General features: G+C 44.9%; 1 protein-coding gene across 1 annotated transcript; it reads left to right on the forward strand.

The window, feature by feature from the left end:
• Positions 1–12,855: 12,855 nt before the first annotated feature.
• Positions 12,856–22,450, forward strand: TMEM9B (TMEM9 domain family member B). Its single transcript, XM_056354307.1, has 5 exons — positions 12,856–13,024; positions 14,593–14,684; positions 18,281–18,389; positions 19,365–19,499; positions 21,277–22,450. Exons 1-5 carry the CDS (start codon positions 12,941–12,943, stop codon positions 21,430–21,432), a joined length of 576 nt encoding a protein of 191 aa, XP_056210282.1. The 5' UTR covers positions 12,856–12,940; the 3' UTR covers positions 21,433–22,450.
• Positions 22,451–22,503: the final 53 nt, after the last annotated feature.

A 22,503-nucleotide genomic window follows, 5' to 3' on the forward strand; every position in this document is an offset into this window, starting at 1 on the left:
CTGGCACTTGCCTGTCCAGGGGATTATAGCCTGTGGGGAGTAACATCGGATCTCTGTATCTGCACGAGCACTTGAATGGCCACAGGGGTACTTGGTAAGGTGGCTGAGTGCTGCAGACCAGCTCAGCAAGCCCTGGGTGCTTGTTCCTGCTTATCTCCAGCACAGGCATGTGCCGATGCACCTTGGGCAACTTCTCCCCAACACGGGTTTGCAGGAAGGCTGGGCATGGCCCTGCAGCTGAGAGCCTGCTGCCTCTTGGCAGGTGGCTGGGGGCAGAGAAGAGGGCAATACCTGACATGAGCTGGGACCAGAAGGACCTGGGAGATAACCTCCGCTCACAGCTGCCTTTTTATGAGAAGCCCCTGGGGTAGTGAAAGGTTTTGTTGAATGATTTATGCCCCAGCTGGTGAATGCTGTCAGCTGCAAGCAAGGACCTTGCAGGTGAGGACAAGCACAGCCTCCAGCCAAGCAGCCTAAGGGAAAGTGAGCCAGCTGCTCCACGGCCGAAGGGCTCCCCAGTATCATCGCTTGTGCTCATGTAGTCAGCAAAGTGCGGAGGGACAAAACACCTTTGTCCTTTCCAATGTCTTGTCTTCATTTTGGTCATGCCTAAAGCGAAGATGAAGCATGCAAAGAGGAAGACGCTAACAAATGTCTGAGTGGGTTCCAACGCTGGAGGAACGTGCAGGATCTTGACGCTTGGGCTCCTGCAATTCAGATGGCCCATGTGATTAGGACATCGACACTCACTGTAAACTTCAGAGATCTGGACAGCTGGTGGAGAGTGGCTGTCAGGCTCCCAAGTCATGTCTATATTTCATTATAAGTGATGCACCCAAGGCCGTGTGAGGAGGCAGTAGCAGAGGAGCAGCACTACGGGCTTTGTACTGGGGCTCTCCTCACTACAGAGCTGACCATCCAGTTGAACTCTTTCTGGGCTGGCCACTCTGCAGCAGCACTTGCTGCTGATCCAAGTGGAAAGTCAGAGGACCTTGCCAGGAGTAGCCCTGCAGCAACATTATTCATGTGGGTTTTGCATCCTGCTGAGATCCACCACCATTTTTTCACTGCCCCTGCCAGCAGAGCAGCTGATTAGACGAGAGCTGCTTGGGCACCTCTCCACAGCTATCCGCAGGGTAATCTGTTATCTAACAGTTCTTCAGGGAGGTCTTTTTTATGGGCTTTTCTGTTACTGTTTTGCTGATGATAATGTGAAGCTCAGCATGTTGTGAAAACAAATCTGATTCGTATGTCTCAGAAGCAGATAAGTAGATGACTTATTTCGATATAAACGTAGGTTTTAGGGCCGTGCATTGCTTGGTTTATTTTATGGGGCAAACATCAATCAAGGTCTGCATTGCTTTATCACCTGCTCACTTAATATCAGGTTTCCATCAATTGAAAGTTTTCTCCTTTACGTAAGCTGGGTTTTCACTTTTTTCCCTTTTTCACGAGCTGTGCACCACTGGGGCTAGCTCAGCATGTTGCTGGTCTCCTCCTCACCTGTTAACAACCACGTTGCTGTCAGAAGGCTCCAGGCTCCGGAGATGACACTGTAGGTATCAGTGACATTTCCCTAGAGCTGGCATTGGTGAAAAGGCAATTGATTTAATGATTTCATTACCAGAGTGGTGCTGCTACTACTTCCCTGAGATGAGACTTCGTCGCTTTCAAAGTGGGCATGAAGACAGTCAACAACCTAAAAATATCAAGAGTTCAGGAATAACAGGAAGCCATGGCAGCGGGAGAACTAGCTGGGGGGATGCTGCAGGGACTTTCTCTCTTTTTATGAATGCAACAGGATTGATGCCTGGGGCTTGTGGCTGCCCCCACAGTGAGACACATTTGGGGTCTCCACGAAAGCATCTCAGCTCGCACAAGGGGAAGAGATGCAAAGCTATGCGCTCATTAAATGTAAAACTGCCCAGCATCCTAGAAACAGGTGGTGTATCTGCAGAGGGTGGGGAGCTCTTAACGCTGCTTCAGCTCTGTGTGTCTCGCCTCTGCTGTCCCCATGCTCCCCTGGACAGTGGCAGGGCCAGCACTGATTTACTGCTCACCTCCCTTCACCTCTCCTTTTCAAAGACCAGGAAAAACAACCTCCTCCCTGCAGTGGATGTGCTGACCCTGCTACTGCAGGTGAGGAAACTGCTACCACCCGAGGGGCTTCAGGGGGCTGGGTCCCCCGCCTGCGAGGCTGGCACAGCCTGCACCAGCCCTGTGCCTGGGGCCGTGGTGTCCGGCAGCACCGTGTGGCTCTTTGTGCCCAGCATGGCCAGGTTGGCCCGTACTGTGGCTACAGGGACTGTGCTGGGGTGCAGGGGGCTGCAGCTGCTGTGTGCCTCTGCTCTTGCTGGGCTGCAGCCCCACAGGTGACGTGGGGGATGCAGAAACCCAGTGCCTTAGCTTGGTGGCAGAAGAAAGGCACCGGTTGCTCCTCCCAAGGGATGAAGCAGTGAGAGGGCTGCCAGAAAGACTGGGGCAAGAGACCTGGACCCAGCCAGCTAAAAATTCTCTCTGCTGTAAAAGAATGGTAGGCAGGGCTAAGTACTGCTTTACCTGCAAGCCTGTGGTACGCAGCTGGCCACTGCGTTTTCCAGGTGCTGCCAGATGGGCAGCATCTCAATGGCAATGCCTGCAACAGCAGCGTTGAAAAATACTGCTGAAGGGAAACAGCAATATTGAGACCTATGTTCTCCATGAGAAAACCAATATATTTTAAAATGTTGTTATGATGCCTAGTCCTCTGTTCTTCCACAAACAGATCAGATGGAACAAGGTGAGTGATCAGGCTGCAAAACATGCCGAGTCATGGAGAACATGGGCAAACAGGCTCCATCTAAGAAACTCTGCAACACCAGATGGCATAGCTATTACTATGAAAAGAAAAATGTTGTTAGGGGTTAATCATGGGTCTTCCCTGGATCACAAATCCAAAAGCTACTTCCAAATCCTTCAGTAGAAGACAAAGCCCAGCACGAGTGCACTGCAGCCCAGTCACCTTGTTTTATCCAGGCCAGTAGAGATCAGCACACATGGAAAACTATCAGAATTTTGCCGCTAGCCTTTCTGGGTGCTTTTTGGTGAGAAAGAGAAAACTTGTAACTGGGCAAAATGTGACTTGTAGCCAGTGTCACGGGGAGACTAGGTCTCAACAGTGCAGACATTTGGGAATCCAGTGAAGAGGGTCTCCTGTCAGTGGTGCCCTGGCAAAGGCAATTTTGCTTTCTGGCTTGGCAGGTTTAGAGAGGTAATCTGCGGATTTAAAGCTCCCTCTACTCAAAGACAGCCCCTCTCCTGAAAGGATCGTGATGGTTCTTGGTTTAGGCTTCAATGACATTTTTTGGATTGACTCTTTAGGCTAACAGAAGGGAAAAATGGGCTCTTGTTCCTCCAGAAGGAGATGAGAGTGTATTTAAAAAAAAAAAAAAATTATGTATGAGGGCTAATTAACTTGGCATTTACTGCTTAGCATTCTCCTAGATAAATTTGCTCCAACTGAGACCACATTTTGTTGCAAGGAAGCTTCTGCCTAGCATCTCTTTCCTCCTGCTGCTTCATATGCTGTGATATTAAGGTCATGAGCCATCTTCCCATGTCCTGTTCAGTGCCTTCCAATTAAGTAATGAGAAGATCCCAGGTATGGTTTAGCTGTGAGGGCTGAGACTTCTCTCAGTGCAGCTCCTTACAGTCCTGGTCAATGTTTTAACAGCTAGAAAGGGCCTAGTGGGGCAGGCTCCTCAAGGAGCTTGCTACAGAGCAGTGTTTCAACCAGCAGAGACACTTGTTTCTGCTCACTGTAGAAAGGAGCTCTGAAAAGGTCATACTAATGAGGGGAAGGAGACTATGCAGGTAAGGAATGTCTCTCCTCCTCCAGCACTAAGGCTTGCCAAACAATTTGCTCTCTGAGCATGCTGTCGTTACGGTTAGTAGGCTGGGGGGATAGATAGCCTGGATGCATAGGCAGGATGGGGCAGGCAAAACCCCTCTCATCCTTGCTGCTGCAGGCCCTCCAGGCCCCTGCCCTGGTGTGCAGGACACACTCATCAGCAACCTGTCCCACCACAGGAGCTCCAAAATCCCGTTTGCTTGTGCTGCGCGTGTGCTTCAGGGCTGCGTGGCACAACGGGGCAGCGCTCGCTCTGCTCAGTAGGTTAAACACAGCTGAAGAGAGAAAGCCTAAGCTGGTTTTGACAAGGGGTGCTGACTTATGCTGACATTGTTTGGGTGTTATTTAACTCTCAGGAAAGTCCTCTCTCTCCTGCCAAGATAATTTTCCACCCCAGGGAGCATCCCCTGCCCTCAGGAGAGCATCTGACAGCATGCTACTGGGAATTCATGCATTATCTAAGTAGTTATCGTAAGGAAGGGAAAATGGGTTCATCTGTACCTATCCAGAGCACAACTGAGCACAGTGGCAGCTGAAAAAAACCTGCTTGGAGAAAGCACTAATGCAATGAATCACCATAGTCTGTACACAGGGGGAGTTAATAGGAAGCTCTCGTTCAAAAATTGTATTAGATGTTGATGGCAATGAGCCCACATCAGTTGCTCTCCCCGCATCTCCACTCTCTGCCATCCCAAATTGAGTTAAGGTGATCCAGATGCACCTCTTATTGCTTTAGGAGAAAAATATGGCTTATTTTCTCCTGAGGGTCACAGGTAACTAATGCAATACAGGCCAGGCAAAGGTAAAGCCCCATCCTCAGCGGTGTGAAGCATCACAGTCGCAGTGAGATCAGTGGGCTATCCCCAGGGCCCAGCTTTGGGAGGGAAAGTCCCAGGATGCTGCTTGACTGGATGCAGGGATAAAATGCACCAACCATAAGACTAGTTTATGGGATGGCTGTGGGTCTGCACGACTAGATGCTCATGTCCAAACAGAAACCTTGAACTTCTTTCACTCTTTTAGATCTTCTTCCCTTAATTTGTAAGCCTGAACTGACACATCTTCAACTAACAAGGTCAGTTATTCACTTTCCCTACTATTCCCACAATGCCGAACTATAAACATAAGTGGTGGTGGTGGTGGGTAAACAAACAAACCCAAAAGACACAGACACAAAACCCAAACAAAACATTCAGTTGCTGTCAAGCCCAGAAGCTCTTATCAGGGCTCCAGTATATTAATCACTATACAAACAGAATGGTCTCTTTCCATTTCCAAATGTCCAGCTTTTGAGACTAGGGGAGTTAAAATCAGGGCAACTTGGCTAGTGAAGAAGATGGGCAGGATGGCAAAAGGAAGGATATGAGGTTTCAGTAGAATTAACTGTGTACGAGAATAATCCATAAGAGATGGGTGTTAATAACCAACTCTTCCCACAGCCCTCCTGCATGGAATGTGCTGCCTAAGTGAAAGCCCATCACCGTTGCATTCAGGTGGGTGTAAAAAAAGCCTCTCGGGGAGCATTGCCTCTAGGTAAATCCCACTCTATGGGAAGAAAAGCAAGGCTACATGGTTAGTGGAGTCACCTGCATGTACTGGTTGACCTCCCTAGAGACCATGGCTGCTCAGCACCACCAAGCCGCAGGCTGGCTCAAACAGCTTTCAAAAAAAAGCCACCCCCACTGTTTGAAAAAGGCTCCAAATTTTGATCTTTTTCTTGATGTAGCAAAGCTCCTTTCTGCCTTGAGCTGAGAGAAGTGGGTGCTCTTGTCAGGCAGAGGACAACCAGAAGCACATCTCAAAAGCACATGATGTACTGGGCTCTCTGGAGACTGCTAATGATGTTTCATTAATTTTCATTATCACTGCGAGCAATATTTGGGCTCTCTGCATCTGTCTTATTTAGAGTTGTCTTTTCTTTCTTGGTTAAATGGCAGCTTCTACAGACAATGATCTAATTGTTCCTCAGCACCTGCTTGAAGCTGTCCAAGTTAAGGATGGACATTGTGTAATTTGCAGTACACGTGATTTGGTCTTTAAGGCTCAGATCAAATAAAATGGAATAGCAGATTAGCCACTAATTGAATGAAGTGGAAGGTAATGTGCAGGCTGATGCTGGGGTCACAGAAATGCTTGGGCTGGACAACACTGAATAATGGACCAAATCAAAATATGCATGTTGTGGTCACCAAGCAGCACAATGAACAGACTTTCAGCAGATACCCTGAGCTCATAACATATAAACTGCTTTCTGTCTGCCAGGGCAACAAGGTTTTTCAGTGGATTTTACACCATCTTTGCAGTGCTATAAAACTCAGATGCAGCAGCCGGGGCACAACGAGTTCAGGTGCTGCTGGTGGGGCAAATGCCCAGGACGGGTTATATGCTATGGGCCTGTCAGCATCCTCCGACATGGTGCAGGGAGCACCTCGTGCTGAGCCCTGTGAGGGTGAACCCGACTTCTTAGCTAGGGTCACACAAGCCTACTGGTCATGCACAGAGGCATGAGGTGAGGGATGCTCGGAGGACTGTGGTCAGAAAGGTGCACAGTGTCCAGCTTGCTGATGCAGCTGCGATGCCCTCGTACTGGCACTCACCGCTCCAGGACGTCAGAGGCAGTAAGTCAGCCCATCACTCACACCTCAGAAACCCCCGTCCTTGGTACAGCCATGGCCACGCCAGGGCAGAGCACTTCCCAAATCCCAGCGTTGTTCATGTGCTGGAAAGGCGATAACCTTGTCAGTGTTCAGCTGCAAGTTTCTCTCAGTTGGGCAGGCTTGGGAGAAGCCCTTTGGTGGGCTCCAGCCCTTTGGCGAGTCCCAGTAAGGACCTCAGCCCTTTCTTTGTTTTCAAGCCTAATTTTGATTCCCTCCTATCTGGATGGCAACACGCAGTTCTTGAGGCAAATACTGACCAACTGGGAGTGGTACAGCCAAAGCCACAGACTGAGCTCTCAGTCTACATATAAAAAGTAAAACAAACTTAAGAATCTGCACTGGAAAAAAAATGTGTTAAAATATTTCTAACTATAAGAAAAAAAACAACCAAACGTCCTCCAGTTTACTATAACACTGCACTGGACTGGCAAAGAGGAAAACTTAGCTCACTTTCCTCCACTGTCACCCAGTTTCAATGCCCTGAACTTATCTTGATGCTCCACATTTCTCATCTATACAGCCAAAAACATCAAAACATTAGCTCCAAAGACTTTGGTCTGGAGAGCTGCTGGCTTGACCAATCTGTTTTTGGCCCTCGTGGAGGTGCTCCCAGGAGGGATACAGCTTTGGAGGATGGGCAGGATGAAGCTCACCCCCAATAAATGCAGATCTTCTTCTTTACAGTAATTAGCCCAAGCAACTCCTTGCCTTCTACTACATGAAGTCAGGAGTTACTTGGAAGTGCTGCTATATTTTAATTCACTTCAGCCTACATGGAGAATCAGGCACACTGATGAAATATAGTCCTTAGAGCAAAAACAAGTGTCATTCCCAATTACATTACCGAGCAGCAGCGTGTAGTGTAAAATGGCAAACCAAGCTCAGCCATCCTCCCACGTCTGGGTGGTGGAGAGCTTAATACTCTCTGCTCTGACAGTCAGAACATCGCTAGTTCAAATAGATCTTTTTTTTCCTTGTAAAACACTTTTTGTTAATTGAAGGAAGAGGTGTTGTCTGGGGTAGAAAGTCGCAGCCCAGGCAGGGCTGTCAGATGTGATGAGGCAGGCAGGGAAGCTCGCAGGGAGCTGCTTTGCAGGGTGTTGTCATGGGAACAGAGCAAGTAGGGCATCCGCCATGCCGCATCTTCCACGCAAACTGGCAACGCGGTGGCATAAAATCAATGTTGTTCAGCAGCGCTAGGAGAGCCAGCTATTAGGTTGTCTCTAGTAGAGGTTTAATCTGAATGAAATGCAAAGGATAGAAGCTCCCTTTGTGTGAACGTGGTGTCGCTCCCGATCTGAATGGAGTAAGACCTTATGCCAGCCGAGTGAGCACCTAGGCGCAGATGTCAGAGCGAAAGGACTGACATTAAAAATATCTGGTGGAACCACAATTTTTCTAAGAACCCTCATGTTAGAAAGTGGTTACTGAGGGCCTTGTTCACTTAGATGGCTTCGCTTGATTTTTGCTGTTGGTGCATGTTTAAACAGCCGATGAATTTATCATCTGTAACGATTAATGGCAGAAGACAAAGACTTGAGCCTGGGGTATACCTCACCGTGGTGTACAAGTGAAGAATACAGAACACTGCCATAGTGTCAGTATCTGTGGTCACCTGAAGTATTTGATTCCCTTTGCCCAATGCTGACTTTGAATACAACTTACCTGCTCTGCGCAGGTCTTTGTATGTGGAATTCTTAGAATTTTCTTCATGTTTATAAGAATGTGATACTTGTGTGATACTCTGGTTGCTAGGGATAAGCAATGGTCAAAAATGGTTTCCTGGATAAAGAATAATGCAGAGATTCCTGCTCTTGCAGTTATAAGGGATAATGTAGCTAAAAAAAAAATAATATTGTTCATGTTACACCACAGAGACCAGTGAAAGCAGAATCAAATGCAATAGGTAAGCCAAGATCTGAGAAAGGCTCAAAACGTTCACTGAAAAAAAGGTTAAAAGAGCAAAACTCAATTAATTGCCTCGGAGCTTTCATTTTGTCTTGCCCAGGTCTGCTGACAAAGTAAAGAGCTCCTAATTAAAGCAGGCATCTGCAGTGTAACTGCATTGCTGCCGCTGACCCAAGCCAGCAGGATGCTGAGTGTATGCTCCTCATTTCCTATCAGTATCGAGGTGTGAGTGACGGGTCCGCATCCATCCAGGGCTCGCTTGACGTGTGCTTTGGAAAACTGACCGAAATAGCAGGCAAGGGAAGAAAATGGAGCCAATGCATGGAGGGGTTCCCAGTTCACTTGTTGAGGTTATTGATTAAAGCCCCTCTGCTTAGCAACAAGTTTGAGAAAGGTAATGGTAAACTTTACCACAAAAAAGGCCTGTAGTTGTATCGTAATCACAGTCTTGCCGTGGCTTTAACGTATCTCTTACTGGCTGTGGTGTTTCCATGCAGTTTGCAGCAAAGATTGGAATGAAATGGCTGGCACTGGGTAAAGCGTGTTCTGGATTCACAGCGACTTTTAGCGCTAACCCCTCTGACCCCTTTGAATATAAAATAGGGAGCACAGATTTGTTAGGGTAATCCCAGTGGATTATTCTGAATGGGGAAGAAACTGTAGTTCCTTTTTGGGCATGGCTGCCACCATGCAAACATGCCTTTGGCAAAATCCATCCTGGGGAGAAGAAGGAGTACAAGACAAAGCGTGTGGCGCAGAGCTGACCTTGTCTCTCCCATGGGCAAAGCATGCAGGCTGCCTGAGCTCTGCCAGGTCAGGCCTGGAAGAGGCTATTAATAAATTTTGGATTAAATAAACAAATGCAGAAGCTGTTCTTCGTGCTGCAAGAGATGAAGTCAGAGTTCTGGGCTTAAAGATCACGGTTAACCAGCTGAAGCCCACTTCTCATCTACAAGCTGCTGTACCTTGTATTTGAGCACACCTCTGCTGAAGGAAGGGACATGCACCAGGAATTGCACTGATAAGAGCATGACATATCACTAATTGAAACCATATGCAGAACACAGCATGCTCCCCACATATGCGATATGGGGAGTCAGCTGGCACTAACAAAATGCTACAGTGTGCAAATGTACCAACCGACCTTGCGTTAGCAAAGAAGGACCTTGAACCCATACCGCCCGCAGAAAAGTCAAGAGTGGATTCACTGAGACAGAAAGATAAAATAAATGCAGAGCTCTTTCAGCACTTCCCTCCATTTGCTTTGTATCATAAATATCCACACAAGGTAAACAGATTGTCTAGCTTGTCCTTTCCATATGCCTATATTGCTGTTGTGAAAGGCTTCAGGTAACTTCTAACAGCAGATTGCTACATAATGCCTCAGTTACGGAAGGAAGCCACCAGCCATTACGTTGCATTACTGTAATGTAATGGGTCTCTGAGATGGACTATATTTGGAAACCTTGCTTTTATTGTACACCTTGTACCCCATCCACCCCACTGGCATCGATTTCTCTTTGTGTTCTCCAGAGACCAAAGACCACGAGGCCCGAACACCAGCTAGACCTGAGCAGAACCGCTGAGGTTTTGGCCCAAAACAGAAACTCATGAGACAAAACGGAACTGTTAAAGGGATGCAGTACCAGTGACAGGACATATTCAAATGGATGATGATGACCAATATGCTGAAAGGTGAATTTCTCATTAGCCTAGAGCAATTGACATTGTAATTACGTGCTTCCCACACTTCTTTGCTAAGTAAAGGCTGGTGTAATAACAAGTGCTGCCATCATTTTAATTTTTTAACTGAACATAGGGGATAGACAAAAAAGAATCTGTGTCTACTTTGTTTTTGTTTCTCTGCAAATGTCACATTGCTTTCATGTTGGCAATGACTGTAGAAGTGCCGATTCAATCACTTATTTACATAATCCCTTCAGATTTTTCTTTTATATCATTGTTGATAATGAACAGATTTTCTCAGCTGAGAAAAGGAAGGGAAGCAGGAAAGTTCTGAATGTGAATAGGCTGAACTGACATAAAAAGATGGTAATTTGCATTAGTAAAAAACAATCATAATGCAGATGATTAAAATTATGGTTAATACTCTCTACCCTACCTGCCCTGAGGAACATCTACCCTGTGACAGTGAATGCCCATTCAGCTGCAGAGCACAAAGTGACCCTACAGAAATCGGCACAGCACAGTGGAGTCCAATGTTATTACCACTTAGTGTATAAAGTTATTTGCAGGGAAAAGGTTTTAAAATACTCTTATTCACATGTGAATCAGCATAGCACAGTAAGGAGGAGCAGAGACACAGCTTAGTGCACTGCTGGCTACAGAGATGATGTGACTTCAGGAAGGCTTTTGCAACAGGAAAGGAAAAGCTCACTCTGCACGTATAGCACCTGGGAATATAAAGCTTTTTATAAGCTATTTTTGTAAGATGACTGAGCAGAAAAGATACGCCCCTGGAGCATCTCACCCTCATCAACACCTTAGGGATGCACTACCCATGTCTTTATTGCAGTCTTGCCTTTTGCTCCTGAAAGCCCTGCCCAGGTTGTGCCTCAATGGCGCAGGGAGATTTGCTGCACCTCACAGCTCATCCCCTCTGTGGCCAGAGGGAAACCAGGATTTCACCCTCCCCCGTGCTGCAGAAGCAAAGCCATTGAATGATCAAGGGGACTGCCAGCAGCTCTCAGAGGGACTAGGTGTGTGAGTATTGATGGTGGAGACAACGATGACAGCAGCTACAAAACTGTAACAAGCTCACTTCTGATTCAACATGGCACTGATAGCAAAGTGGAAGGTTTAGCTTAGAGAGGCTGGTGCATAGTTACAAGTCTCAAAACAAATCTTGTTATTAAAGCACGTCCTGTGTTATTTGTAAAAAGCAAATTAGATGTGAGAGCTCAGCTCCATTAACTTTTGAAGCGAGTTGGTCCTGTAAGGACTGAGTTAGCAGTGCAGGGAGCAGCCTGCACATCACTAAAGCTCAGACTCTACAGATAAACGTCCAAGAGCTCTCTTAAAGATGAAACCCATCTTCAGCCCTTCTGGAAGATTAGATAGCTCAAGAACAGTTATGGTCAAGGCAATAATTTAATCACATTTTTTCTTAAAATCACCTTTCTTTTACATTTTTTTAATTTTTATTTTCTTTAACTGTAGTTTAACAGTATTGCTTCTCATACTGGTGTGCTGACAAATAAATTAAAGAAAAGAAACCCAGAAAAAAATCTAAATGTTAAGACAAAAACTTCCAGTACTTTCCTGTTAAGAATCCGTCCAGCAGTTTTGCACACTAAATCACTGCTTGCTCTTTTCTAGGGGAAAAATGGACTCATCTTCTAGATGAAATCATCTCTACCTCATGCAGCATCAAGAGCCTGTGGCTCACAAGCTCACATTTCTTTTTCTGGTGTCCCTGGATCTGAGGAAGCTGCAGGACTGGGCTTGAAGATCCCAAAGGCAATTCCAGCCACCGAAAACCCCATGCATTTATTACCTGCGTATTAGAACTCTGAGTGTGTTATTAGTCTATAGGACTATCTGTTGGAAACCTTTGCTGGCACTGAGCTCTTCCAAACGCAGTGATGCCTCTGAAACGGCACCTTATAGACTTCAGCTCAAAATTCGCTCCATGTTTTTCGGAAGATTCAGCGCATTTGCAGGCGATGAGCGTGGGTGGCGGGGAAGGCACAGCCATCCTCACGCTGAGAACACTTCCACGGCCGATGCAGTCATCACAAGTCGTCTGGCGAAGGCCAAAACCCCACTTATGCTCATGACACTCTGCTGGCAATTCTCCCTGAATTTTAAATAAAAGCGTTTAGTGTTGCCATAGTAACCCAAGGTCCTTTACCGAGGCGCCTGGTGCACTGTTATATTACACGACTCACTGTATTAAAACAGAGTGTAACAGCGCAATTGTATACTGTATTTAAAGGATTATTTTAGTTCCTATGAACTTGCAGGCACTCACTGGGGGCTGGGGAAGGAGAGAGGGTACAGGGCCGCTTTTGATGGTGTGCAGTGTCGCTCCTTTCCAGTTCAGGGCAGAAAACGGATGTAGGAAGGGCACAAGGTATAAAAAAGTCGGAGAATAAAGGGGCTGAGCCAGGCGGCCCGCTGCTCGCTGTGAGGCCTGTCAGAGCCGTGAGCGCCTGCCCCGGCCGGGCCCAAGAACCGGCACCGGCGGCCGTAGGGGGGCAGCCCCAGCAGCGCGGGGGGGTCGGGCTGCCCGCCCGGGGGGGCCCGCGGGAACCCGCTGCCCTGTCGGGGGCCGCCCTCGGGCCGCAGGCCGAGCCCGGCTGGGCTCTCTCAGCCCGGAACCGCTCGTCGGCGCCGCCGTTCCCGGGGGGCCGCGTCGCTACCGGACGCCGCCTGACGTGCGGCCGGCGGAAGGCGGAAGTGATGGCGGCGGGCGCGGCGGGGCCGGCGGCGGCGCGGCGGCGATAAGCGCTCGGGGCCCGACATGGCGGCCCGCTGCGGGGGCTCGGCGCGCCTGTGCTCGCTGCTGGCGCTGGCCGCTCTGCTGGGGCTGGGCGCTGAGGCTAAGGTGAGTGGGGCGCGGGGGAGCGGATCGCGGTGGTACTCCCCGCCACCCTTCCCGGTACCGGGGCCTTGCCCTCCTCCGCCCGGTCGCTCGGTGCCCCCCCGGTGGTTCCGCACGCCCGTCCCCGCCTCGGGCTGCTTCGGGTGGTTCCGGCGGGGTCCCGTGGGGCAGCCGGGAGGAGCAGGGCCCGCTGGCCCGGCGTCGCTATGTTAGCGCCGGCCCCCAGCTGCTGCGGCCGCCGGGCGTGTGCGGCCTGTGCCGGCTCGGGGAGAGCAGCCCTGTGTCGGCGGGGCCGTCACGCACGGCAGGGCCTCGCTGGGGCCGAGGCCCTGCGCTCGGTGCCTCCCTGCCGGCTGTTGGCCTGCCCTGGGCCGGTGCTGGCCCTTGGCGGGCAGCCCCGGGGGTGGCCTGGGGACACCCTGGGGACACCGTGTCTCCTGACAGGGAAAGGCTGCCCTCTCCTCAGGGTGCCCGTGCCTCGGAATTTTCTCCTTTTCCCTCATAATCCGCTCTTCAACTCCTCCGGGGTGAGCCCAGAGGTGCCTTGGCATGTAGCTGGTCAGGGTTTTTCAGCTGGGCTCTGCCCACCGAGGTCTTCTCTGACTTCAGTGTTCAGTGCAGTTTATTACCAAGGTTTCCTATTCTGTAATGCCGTTAGAAATTGCCTCGAGCTTTAGATAAGCCATGTTTGTCTCCTATTATTTGCTCAAATAAGTTATTGAGTCAGCTTTGAGACTGCTTTCATCTGTAACTCCTTGCTGAGCATCTCCATAGGGTTTTCTGTTCTTGTGCAACTTGGGAAGAGAATGAAATCTTCTGTATTAATACACTACACAAATTGGTTGTCTTCTGAAATTCCATTTTTCCCAGTAGTGATCTAAATGTTCATTTTAGGTACTACTTCTTTCTCACTGCCTGTAGCAGTTAATTCTCCTCACTTGTTTCTGCAGTGCCTGTTGTTGCTTGTGCAAATGTTGTTTCTCTAAAACTTCCTTTTACAAGTTTCTGTAATTTCTCACATTTACTTTGCCTTCATTTGGAATACTGGTTTTGTGCTATTTTCCTCTAACTCACAATAACCTGCTGCTGTTTAAGACGAGAGGACCGTGGGTTGTAGTTTTCCTTACAGAGCTGTTTCTCATGTGGCCAGGGAGGACAGAATTATCCACAGAGGTTTCTTTGCCAATCTCCATTTGGGGATGATAGTCTTTAATTTATTTTAAGGTTGTTATTGTGTCTGTTAGACAGCTGTCCTCACAAATTCAATAGTTGAGTACGCCAACATCAGTAACTTCTGAACGTGTGTTTTTCTTAAAGAGTGAGCTTAAACTCCAGATTTTTTTCATGAAGAATGTGTTTGCTGTCTAATAGTTACTTGACAAATTGCTTTGCTTGCTTAGTATTTAGGAGGAGTTGTTTTTAAACTTGAAGGAAATCCTGAGTAATGTTATTCATGGATAACCTGCAAGTAGTTTGTGTTAAATATTTAATGTATTATGTGAAGAGTGCTTTCTGTATCCTGTTATGGTTACTGATGATGATTTGTTCTAAGCATGTTGTTTACTTTACAGAATTCTGAGGATGTCCGATGTAAGTGCATCTGTCCTCCCTACAAAGACCATTCGGGCCAGATTTACAACAAAAATGTTTCACAGAAAGACTGGTGAGTGTATGTTAAATTTATAATGAGTCTTACGGGTTAAAGACTTGTTCCATAGTGATAATATGTGTCTTCCCTGTGGTGGTGCTACGAGAAATTACATCTCTTGTGTAACTAACTGGAACTTTACTTTTAAAAGTGCTCCACAATTGAGCTCTCTAGCAAGTGAAAAGGCTTGAAATCTATAGCTTATGCCCTGCCTTCTGTTTTGGTTTGCTTGTTTGCATGTTTAGTTATTAATTTAGACTTGGAAGTAGTGGAAGGGAAGAGGGTGTTGTAATTTGGATCCAATGATTTGAAATGTCGTAAAGGCAAGGGAGCATAGTTATGGAACTGGGATTCGGGAGCATTGTTTTCTCTTTCTCCACTCTTGAAACCCATCCTGTCATTTAGAGATTGTTTCTGCAGATCTCTGTTCCTCAGAATTGCAGCCAGAGAATGCAGTTATGTGACACAGCCTGAGCAATCTTAACAACATATGTTTTCCAGAGAGAGAGGTCTTGCATCTCTGTGCTCCAGCAGTGTTCTCTGTTGTGTATTGTTTAGGCCACCTATGGCATTTGTCAGACTCCTGTCCCAGCAAAGGCTGATATGTGATGACCAGGGTTGAGGGGTTGGGGAAGAAAGGATGACAGGCAGTGATTTGTTATATTGGCGTGGCTCCCTTGTGTAATTTCACCTTGTGTGTCTTTGTGAATCATACAAATAAAAGACCATGTTTCAGAGTTGTGTTGATGTTGGAAATGTTCAGAGATTCTTGGGTCAGCCTATAAAAACATGACATACTACTTGGTTTATTGACTCTTCTTCAGTTACATTAAGAATTTATAAAAGACTTTTCAGTCTGATGGGTAGCAGCAGGTTGGCATCTTGATAACACAAATTTGTTGACCCTGAGTGGGCTCACAAAAATAGTTATATGAATAAAACTAGTGATACAGGTATGTGTAGAGGTGTGCCTTGGCTTACAGGAGAATTAGATTACATACAGAAGAACTGTGAGAAACAATGCTGTAAATTATAATCTAATAAACATAAAAGGTACTGTCCAATTGATATTACTATTTTTGTCACACATGATTAACTTAACATGAGTCCTACTATGACATGTTAAGTTGCAGCGATGAACCATACTGGGAGAATTCCAGTTGCAGCAGACATTTGAGTAGCAGTGTTACTGGTTTTATTGTTCTTTACCAATCTGCAAATGAAAATGGATTTTTTTTCAGCAAGCACTGCTTAGTGTGTGCCTTACTAGGAGAAAAGATCCTGTTTCCCTTAAAATCAATATTGGTACTGATTGATAGAAAAATTGCCTTTGAAGACTTGACTGATTTTTATGGTGACAGGTACTGATGCATGCAGAATCTCAAAAATCTGTTTTCCGATCTTAAATCTCGTTTTGTTGAGATAATTTCTTAAGTGACCATCTGGGAACATTTTATAGCTTTGATCTTCTGTTCAAGTCTTCTTGCCTTTTCTAAAAGACGTGATTGCTAGTGTATGTGCAATAAAATAGACTGATTTAGTGCTGTGCTTTGGCTTCTACATCAGTGCAAGTGACTTGTTATTGAATAGAACTGGCTGATGTGCACCATCCTTAGGTATTTAGATCAGTTACTCACATGACAAGAGCCAGATCAATTTTTTGTGTCTTTATGAATTATGTACAATATAATGGCCACTTACTGCTGGCTTGTCCAGACAAAATGAAAATTTAATTTTGCATGTTGAACCCATAACATGCATCATGATACTCTTAGATGTTTCAGTTCTTTACTTGGAGTGGTCAGTACTTTGGCTTCAGACTGGCAAACAGCGTGTTATGATAACATCCATGTGGGCTGGGGTGCTTTGACACCAATAAAGTAAAAGCGTTCACTCTTCTGGACTGAGTTTTGGAGCTATTGCAGACAATCCCGCCCTGATGGACAGCATGCTAGGCAATCATAGTGATGCCTAAGCACCTACAGGATGGAATAACCCCCTTAAAAATTGTGGGTGTTTGTATTTTACACTTCGGAAGTAATGGTGTACAGAGGCTGACTGCAGTGGTGGTCATGGACAGGGAGGACACCCTGTCGATGGGCTGAACGGACTGGAGATCTGTCTGTGCAGCAGCAGCTGCCCTTCTGACTAGCCTAGCTTGCCTTGGAAGAGCTGCTTTCTCAGTGCTGTTACTGCAGATGCAAGGGAGGAGGTGGTAATGTAGAGGCAGTTGAGTGGGGAAATCGTTCAGAAAAGAATCAACCTTTTCTGCATTTTCCTCTGAAATTGCCATGGAATCGCAGTCCAAGGAAACACATCATCAAAATTCTAAGGTTCTGGTTTATACTGCTAACAGCTTGAAACAGTGAACTGGAGAAAAAAAATGCTAATATTTGATCTATTCACACCAACAGGCTCACTATTGTACTTCAGCTATGTACAAGCTTTCTGCTGCACTTACGCAGCATATTGATGCAAGCTTTCAATCCTAGGAACGCAAATAGCGTAGACTATAACTTGCATGTATTTTTGATTCTGTAGCTTGAATACTGCACTCCTCCACAGAAGAGAATGTAATACTGTTTTCAAATAAATGAGAAAAATAAGATTTCCACTCCCCTCCAGAGGATGTGACTTGACACTCAGTAGTTTTAGTTATGAAGAAGAAATGGCAAAGCAACAGAAGAGTCAGTGCCTGGCCGTGTGTTTGCAGCGTTGTAATTTAGCCCAGTGGAGCGCTGAATACTAGGCTGCTGCTGTCACCTCAGGCATTTTGTTTCATTACCTACTTCTGACTGTGCTAACAATGAGTTAACCAGGATAAAGGTGAAACATGTGCTTGTTCTGTGGGTGCTTTGCGGGAAGCCTGGGATGTGCACTCTGAACAACCAGCCTGAGACAGCAAAAAGGCCAATATTACATAAGCTAGTGGTGGAAGCAGTTGCCTCCTGGCAGCTGGATTTCAGTGCTGTGGTATAGAATGCCCCTAAGATTGTCAACCACTCTTTTTGGCGTGGCACTGACTTTTATTTTGTAATCTTTTAAGTCAAATGATGCTTTTGCATCCGTGTCTGGTGCTGAAAGCTGAATGCTATTTATTCGTTATCTTGTTGCTTAGAGAAACAATCATCTGACTTCTTTTCTTTCTTCAATGCCTGTAACTTGTGATGGCAAGAAAAAAGGCCTTCTGTTCACAAACACCAAAGGGAGGTTAATCTCGGTTCAGATGTAGAAGGATAGAACAAGACTGTTTTGAGTATGATGAAGAAAGAAGTGTATAGATGGAATTCACTTTCATCCGTAATGTTGGTGTCAAATTTGAGCTGGGATTCAAGTCCTTGGACTTGTTATAACAGCTTTAATAATTTCACCAAAAAATGAAAACGTTGTACTGAGTTAGAAAGGTCTTAAAACTTGTTTTGCAGTTTGCCTATAGCTGAATGTCTTGCTTAAGTGAAATAATTGTGTGATAGCCATTTAGAATTGGATACGTATAATTTAGAATAGTAGAGGTGACTTCTCAGCTTATGCAGGTGGGGTCTGCATTCATAGTGGAACAGGTAAGCTAAAATCGGCTCAAAACTGACTGGGTAGTTTCTGTCTTTCTTCAGTGATTGTCTTCATGTGGTTGAGCCTATGCCTGTCCCTGGACCTGATGTAGAAGCATACTGTTTACGCTGCGAATGCAAATATGAAGAGAGAAGCTCTGTCACAATTAAGGTAAACGTAATTCTGTTGGCATATATTAGATACTTCAACTGATCAGTAAATAAGTTTGTTGTCTTTTAGATAAATATTCTTTTTAAAGGGAAAAATTTTCTAAAGCAGCCCAAGATTTAACTTTTTTTCCATGATAGCTGCTCACAGTTTATCTTGAGTAGTAACAATAGCATCAAGCTATAGCTGAAGGAGTGGACTTCAGAATCTTTATTGAAGATCTCCACTTTTGAGATAAGGCTTTACATCTTGCTGAAATTCTGAGTGTTTTAGGGCATTTTGTAAAGCTGTGGACTTTGTTTTCATTATTACTTCAGAAGGTGTCTCGTTATTCAGTTGTCTTAACTGGATTACTATAAATTTTCTTTATACATTAGCAAGCTACAAGGAGCAAAGTTGTCCATGTTTGTTGTAATGGATGATTTCTGTGTTCTTCACATTGTTATCACATTGGAGTCATTGAGCCCCAGGCTGGGGTGAATATATTGTGCAGCGCATCTTTTCTTTGTTTGTAACACAGACTCAGTTTTGTGGTCTTTTAGAAGTTTGGTATTTCTTTCTGCCTTCCTGTGTTTCTCAGTGACTGTTTGAAGACAGATCTATGCTAGAGAATGGAGATTGTGCAGGACCCCCAGATTTTTCACCCCAGTTTAATAGCCAAACTGAACAGTTGACTTGGTTGAAGTGAGATTTATAATCCCAAGTTATTTTAAGAGGGATAGCATAAGATTTTTAGCGAGGCCTCACTAAGAGAAACTGTTCCAGGCTAACATACATCTGCTCCAAACCCTTTTAATACCTGGTGTCATAGCCTGGTGTTTTTTTCTCTGTGGGTTTTAAGCTGTCTGATGACACTACCGCAGTTTGACAGGCTCATCACAATCTTCTCACATGCTCTTCTTTTGGTCCTTGCTGCCTGCTGAGAGATTGTGGGGGGAGTGTCACAATTCTGGCATAAAATGTGCTTGCATTGTGTAGGTTACGATCATCATATACCTGTCTATTTTGGGCCTACTTCTTCTGTACATGGTGTACCTTACCCTGGTGGAACCTGTCCTGAAGAGACGTCTTTTTGGACATTCACAGCTCATACAAAGTGATGAAGATATTGGGGTGAGTTCACCAGAGTGCTTGCATACTTGGGTTAACATAAAGGTTAGGATGGTTAGCTGTTAAATAACTATGTGGGATGAGAAGCCTTTTTTCCAGGCAGTGTAAATACTTTTCCTGAAGGGAGAGGAAAAGAAAGCTGTTCTCACCTTTGTGAAGCCACTTTTATTTTTCGCTGGGCTAGAAAGTAGCGAGATGAGGACTGTTTCATTATCTCGGATATAGGTACAGATTATCTTCTCAGAGAAGAAACAGAGTAGGAATGGAGGTAAACTTATATAGGAGTTCCAACTTCCTAATTGTTAGTGATCTGTACAGTCTTGCTAGTGATCACATTTATGCAAATTGCTTACTTCTTGGATTTCTGTGTACAAAAAGATTTTGTTGCTGCATTTCAAGTCAGTATGTTTGCTGTTTCTGGTGGCCCATTGATAGCAGTGGCAAGTGGTGAATGTATGCCACTTCCATAGACCTCTGCAATTCTTTTTTCTGTTTGTTGTCTACATAGAAATTGTCAGTAGCTAGCCTTTCAGCTGAGACTGTTGTTTATCAGGAAAGCTAGTACCATCTAGCTTGTCCCGCCCTCTCCCTTCCACCATCTATTTTATGGTAGAAATGTGTTGCTATGGTGATTTTGTTTCCCTGTGAGTGATTTGTCACCTGTTAACTGTTCATTCTAGGTATATCCAACTACATAATTTTTTATGGTAAGATTATAGCTCTTTGGATCAGGGTTTGTCTCTTGCTCTCTGTGAGTATATTTCTTAGCCCATTGAAGCCCATGTGTAGCTTCAGTGCTTTGTAGGCATCACTCACTGAGAGGGGTATCGTGAATGGTAATCTCTGTACTAGTAAGAATTATCATTGAGGTACTCTACCCAGTATAGTCACAAATAAAATCTGTTAATGTCTTCAAGAGTGTTCTGGGGGGAAAAAGAATGGAATATCAAGTGTAGATGTACAACCCCCCTGGTTATTTAATACAGGACATAATTATGTTATTTGTCATTAGGTATTGTATATGCAATGCTTTCTGACATAGCTTTAGCAACATGACTTTGTCCAAAACAGACAAATAAGAAGTTCAGTTCCACCTCTTACTGTTTATAACTTGGTTATATTTACTAAAGAAAATAAAGCTTTGTAGGTACAGTTAGAAAACAGAGTAAATATTAAACAAGCACTCAGTTATTGTTGAGCTGTGTCGCTTAAACAGCTGTATTGACACTGTGCTTTTAGGCAGCTCAGTACAATAGGTTTAGTTTAGTAAACATCAGAGTGTGTTGGTTTTATATAGAAGCTGCATGTGAACATCCTGAATTGCCTGATGGTAACTGGGCAAGAGCTGGCAGAGAACTGACTCTTGAATTCAGTTTTAAAGTGAAATGCTTTTGTGACTTCAACAGGAGGCTCCCAGCACCTGGGTCTATTCTAGGCTTCTGTCCCACCAGCTGCTAGTGGACGCAAGACTGTGGTTATGATCTTGTAGCTCACCGTGATGTCTCTGGACAGCAGATAATTGTTTGACAGTGTCATGAACTTTAGTGTATTTGGGAAACCTGTGGAAGTTAACTTTGAATGAGAAACTGAAGTGTAGTTTTAACTTGAAAAAATACCTCGGTCATTATTACTGACCACCACATTGAAACGGCTTGTTTACTTTAAAGCAAACAAAAAACACCCCCCAAAACTCCCACATCCTTTGGCATGTAACAACAGAGACTGCTGTAATTGCTCAGTGGAGTTGTTGAGATCTAACTTGTGTTTTTTGCCATTCCAGGATCACCAGCCTTTTGCAAATGCACACGATGTGCTGGCTCGTTCTCGGAGCCGTGCCAATGTGTTGAACAAAGTGGAGTATGCCCAGCAGCGTTGGAAGTTACAGGTCCAAGAGCAACGCAAATCTGTCTTTGACCGTCATGTTGTGCTGAGTTAATTGTGTCTCAGTGAAATAACTCCAGGGAAGTAAAGTGAACTAATTGAAAGAGCTGACTTACGTCTTCCTGATCCTGCCAATTCAGAAGGGTTTTCTTGAATAGTTCATTATTGATTTTTTAAAAAATAAAGTATTTGAACTTTGAAGGAATGGAGTGGAAGCAATTTAAAAAGATCAGTGAACCAAAAGCTAAAATCTTTACACTTTCAAATGGCTTTTACTAACAAAACTGGAAAAAAAAAACCAAACCCTAAGATGTCTTGGGTTGCCACTGTGGTACCTTATTTACAGTTGTAACTTTATGGTGGTTTTTAACTATATATTTCTCTCTGCTGTTTATGTGGTTAAAAAGTACCTGGGAACACAGTAATTACTTACAACTCACTAATCACTTTATGTAAAGACCTTTTGTAAATATACTTCGATTTTTCTGCCAACTAATGCTAGGTACTGGAAATCTAAATATTGCAGAGTAGTTTTCATATCGGAGAATGAAATCCTGATTGCCTGGATTCATCATTTGGTTTCTTGCACTCATACTTTCAAGATGCTTGTATGTCAAGTGATGTTTGCAGATTTAAGGCAAAACTTACGTGGACACTGACTCTTTGAGCTGCATACTTAAAGTACTGTGATGTAGATAAACTCAAATGCAGTGCGTATCAAGACAGTGTTGGCATTTTGTTCTATTTTGCTTTAATAGCTTAATATATTGTATGTGTATGAATCTCTTAAAAAAACAAAACAACAACTTTTCCCTTTCTTTTCATGGGTAAAGTCTCAGGAGTTAGTATATGATGAAATATTTATTATAAAAAAATCTTTCTGCATTTGTCTGGATTGATGGTGTAAGGCACATACTTTCTCTAGCACCTGTCATCTTGGGAGTTAGGTGTATTTTTTTATCTGTGATTCTGTACTCATCTCTTAAGAGGTATACAGTTGCTAGATGACTAACTTTCATATATCCCCTTTGGAATGTAACAATTAAAGATAAAACCAATTTTTGAAAAATGGATTTGTTATCTGTATGTCATCATTTTTCTCCCTTATTACCCTGTGTGCAAGTTT

The sequence above is a fragment of the Falco biarmicus genome, chromosome 10 (genome assembly GCF_023638135.1).
Source record: "Falco biarmicus isolate bFalBia1 chromosome 10, bFalBia1.pri, whole genome shotgun sequence".
Classification (NCBI taxonomy): Eukaryota; Metazoa; Chordata; class Aves; order Falconiformes; family Falconidae; genus Falco; species Falco biarmicus.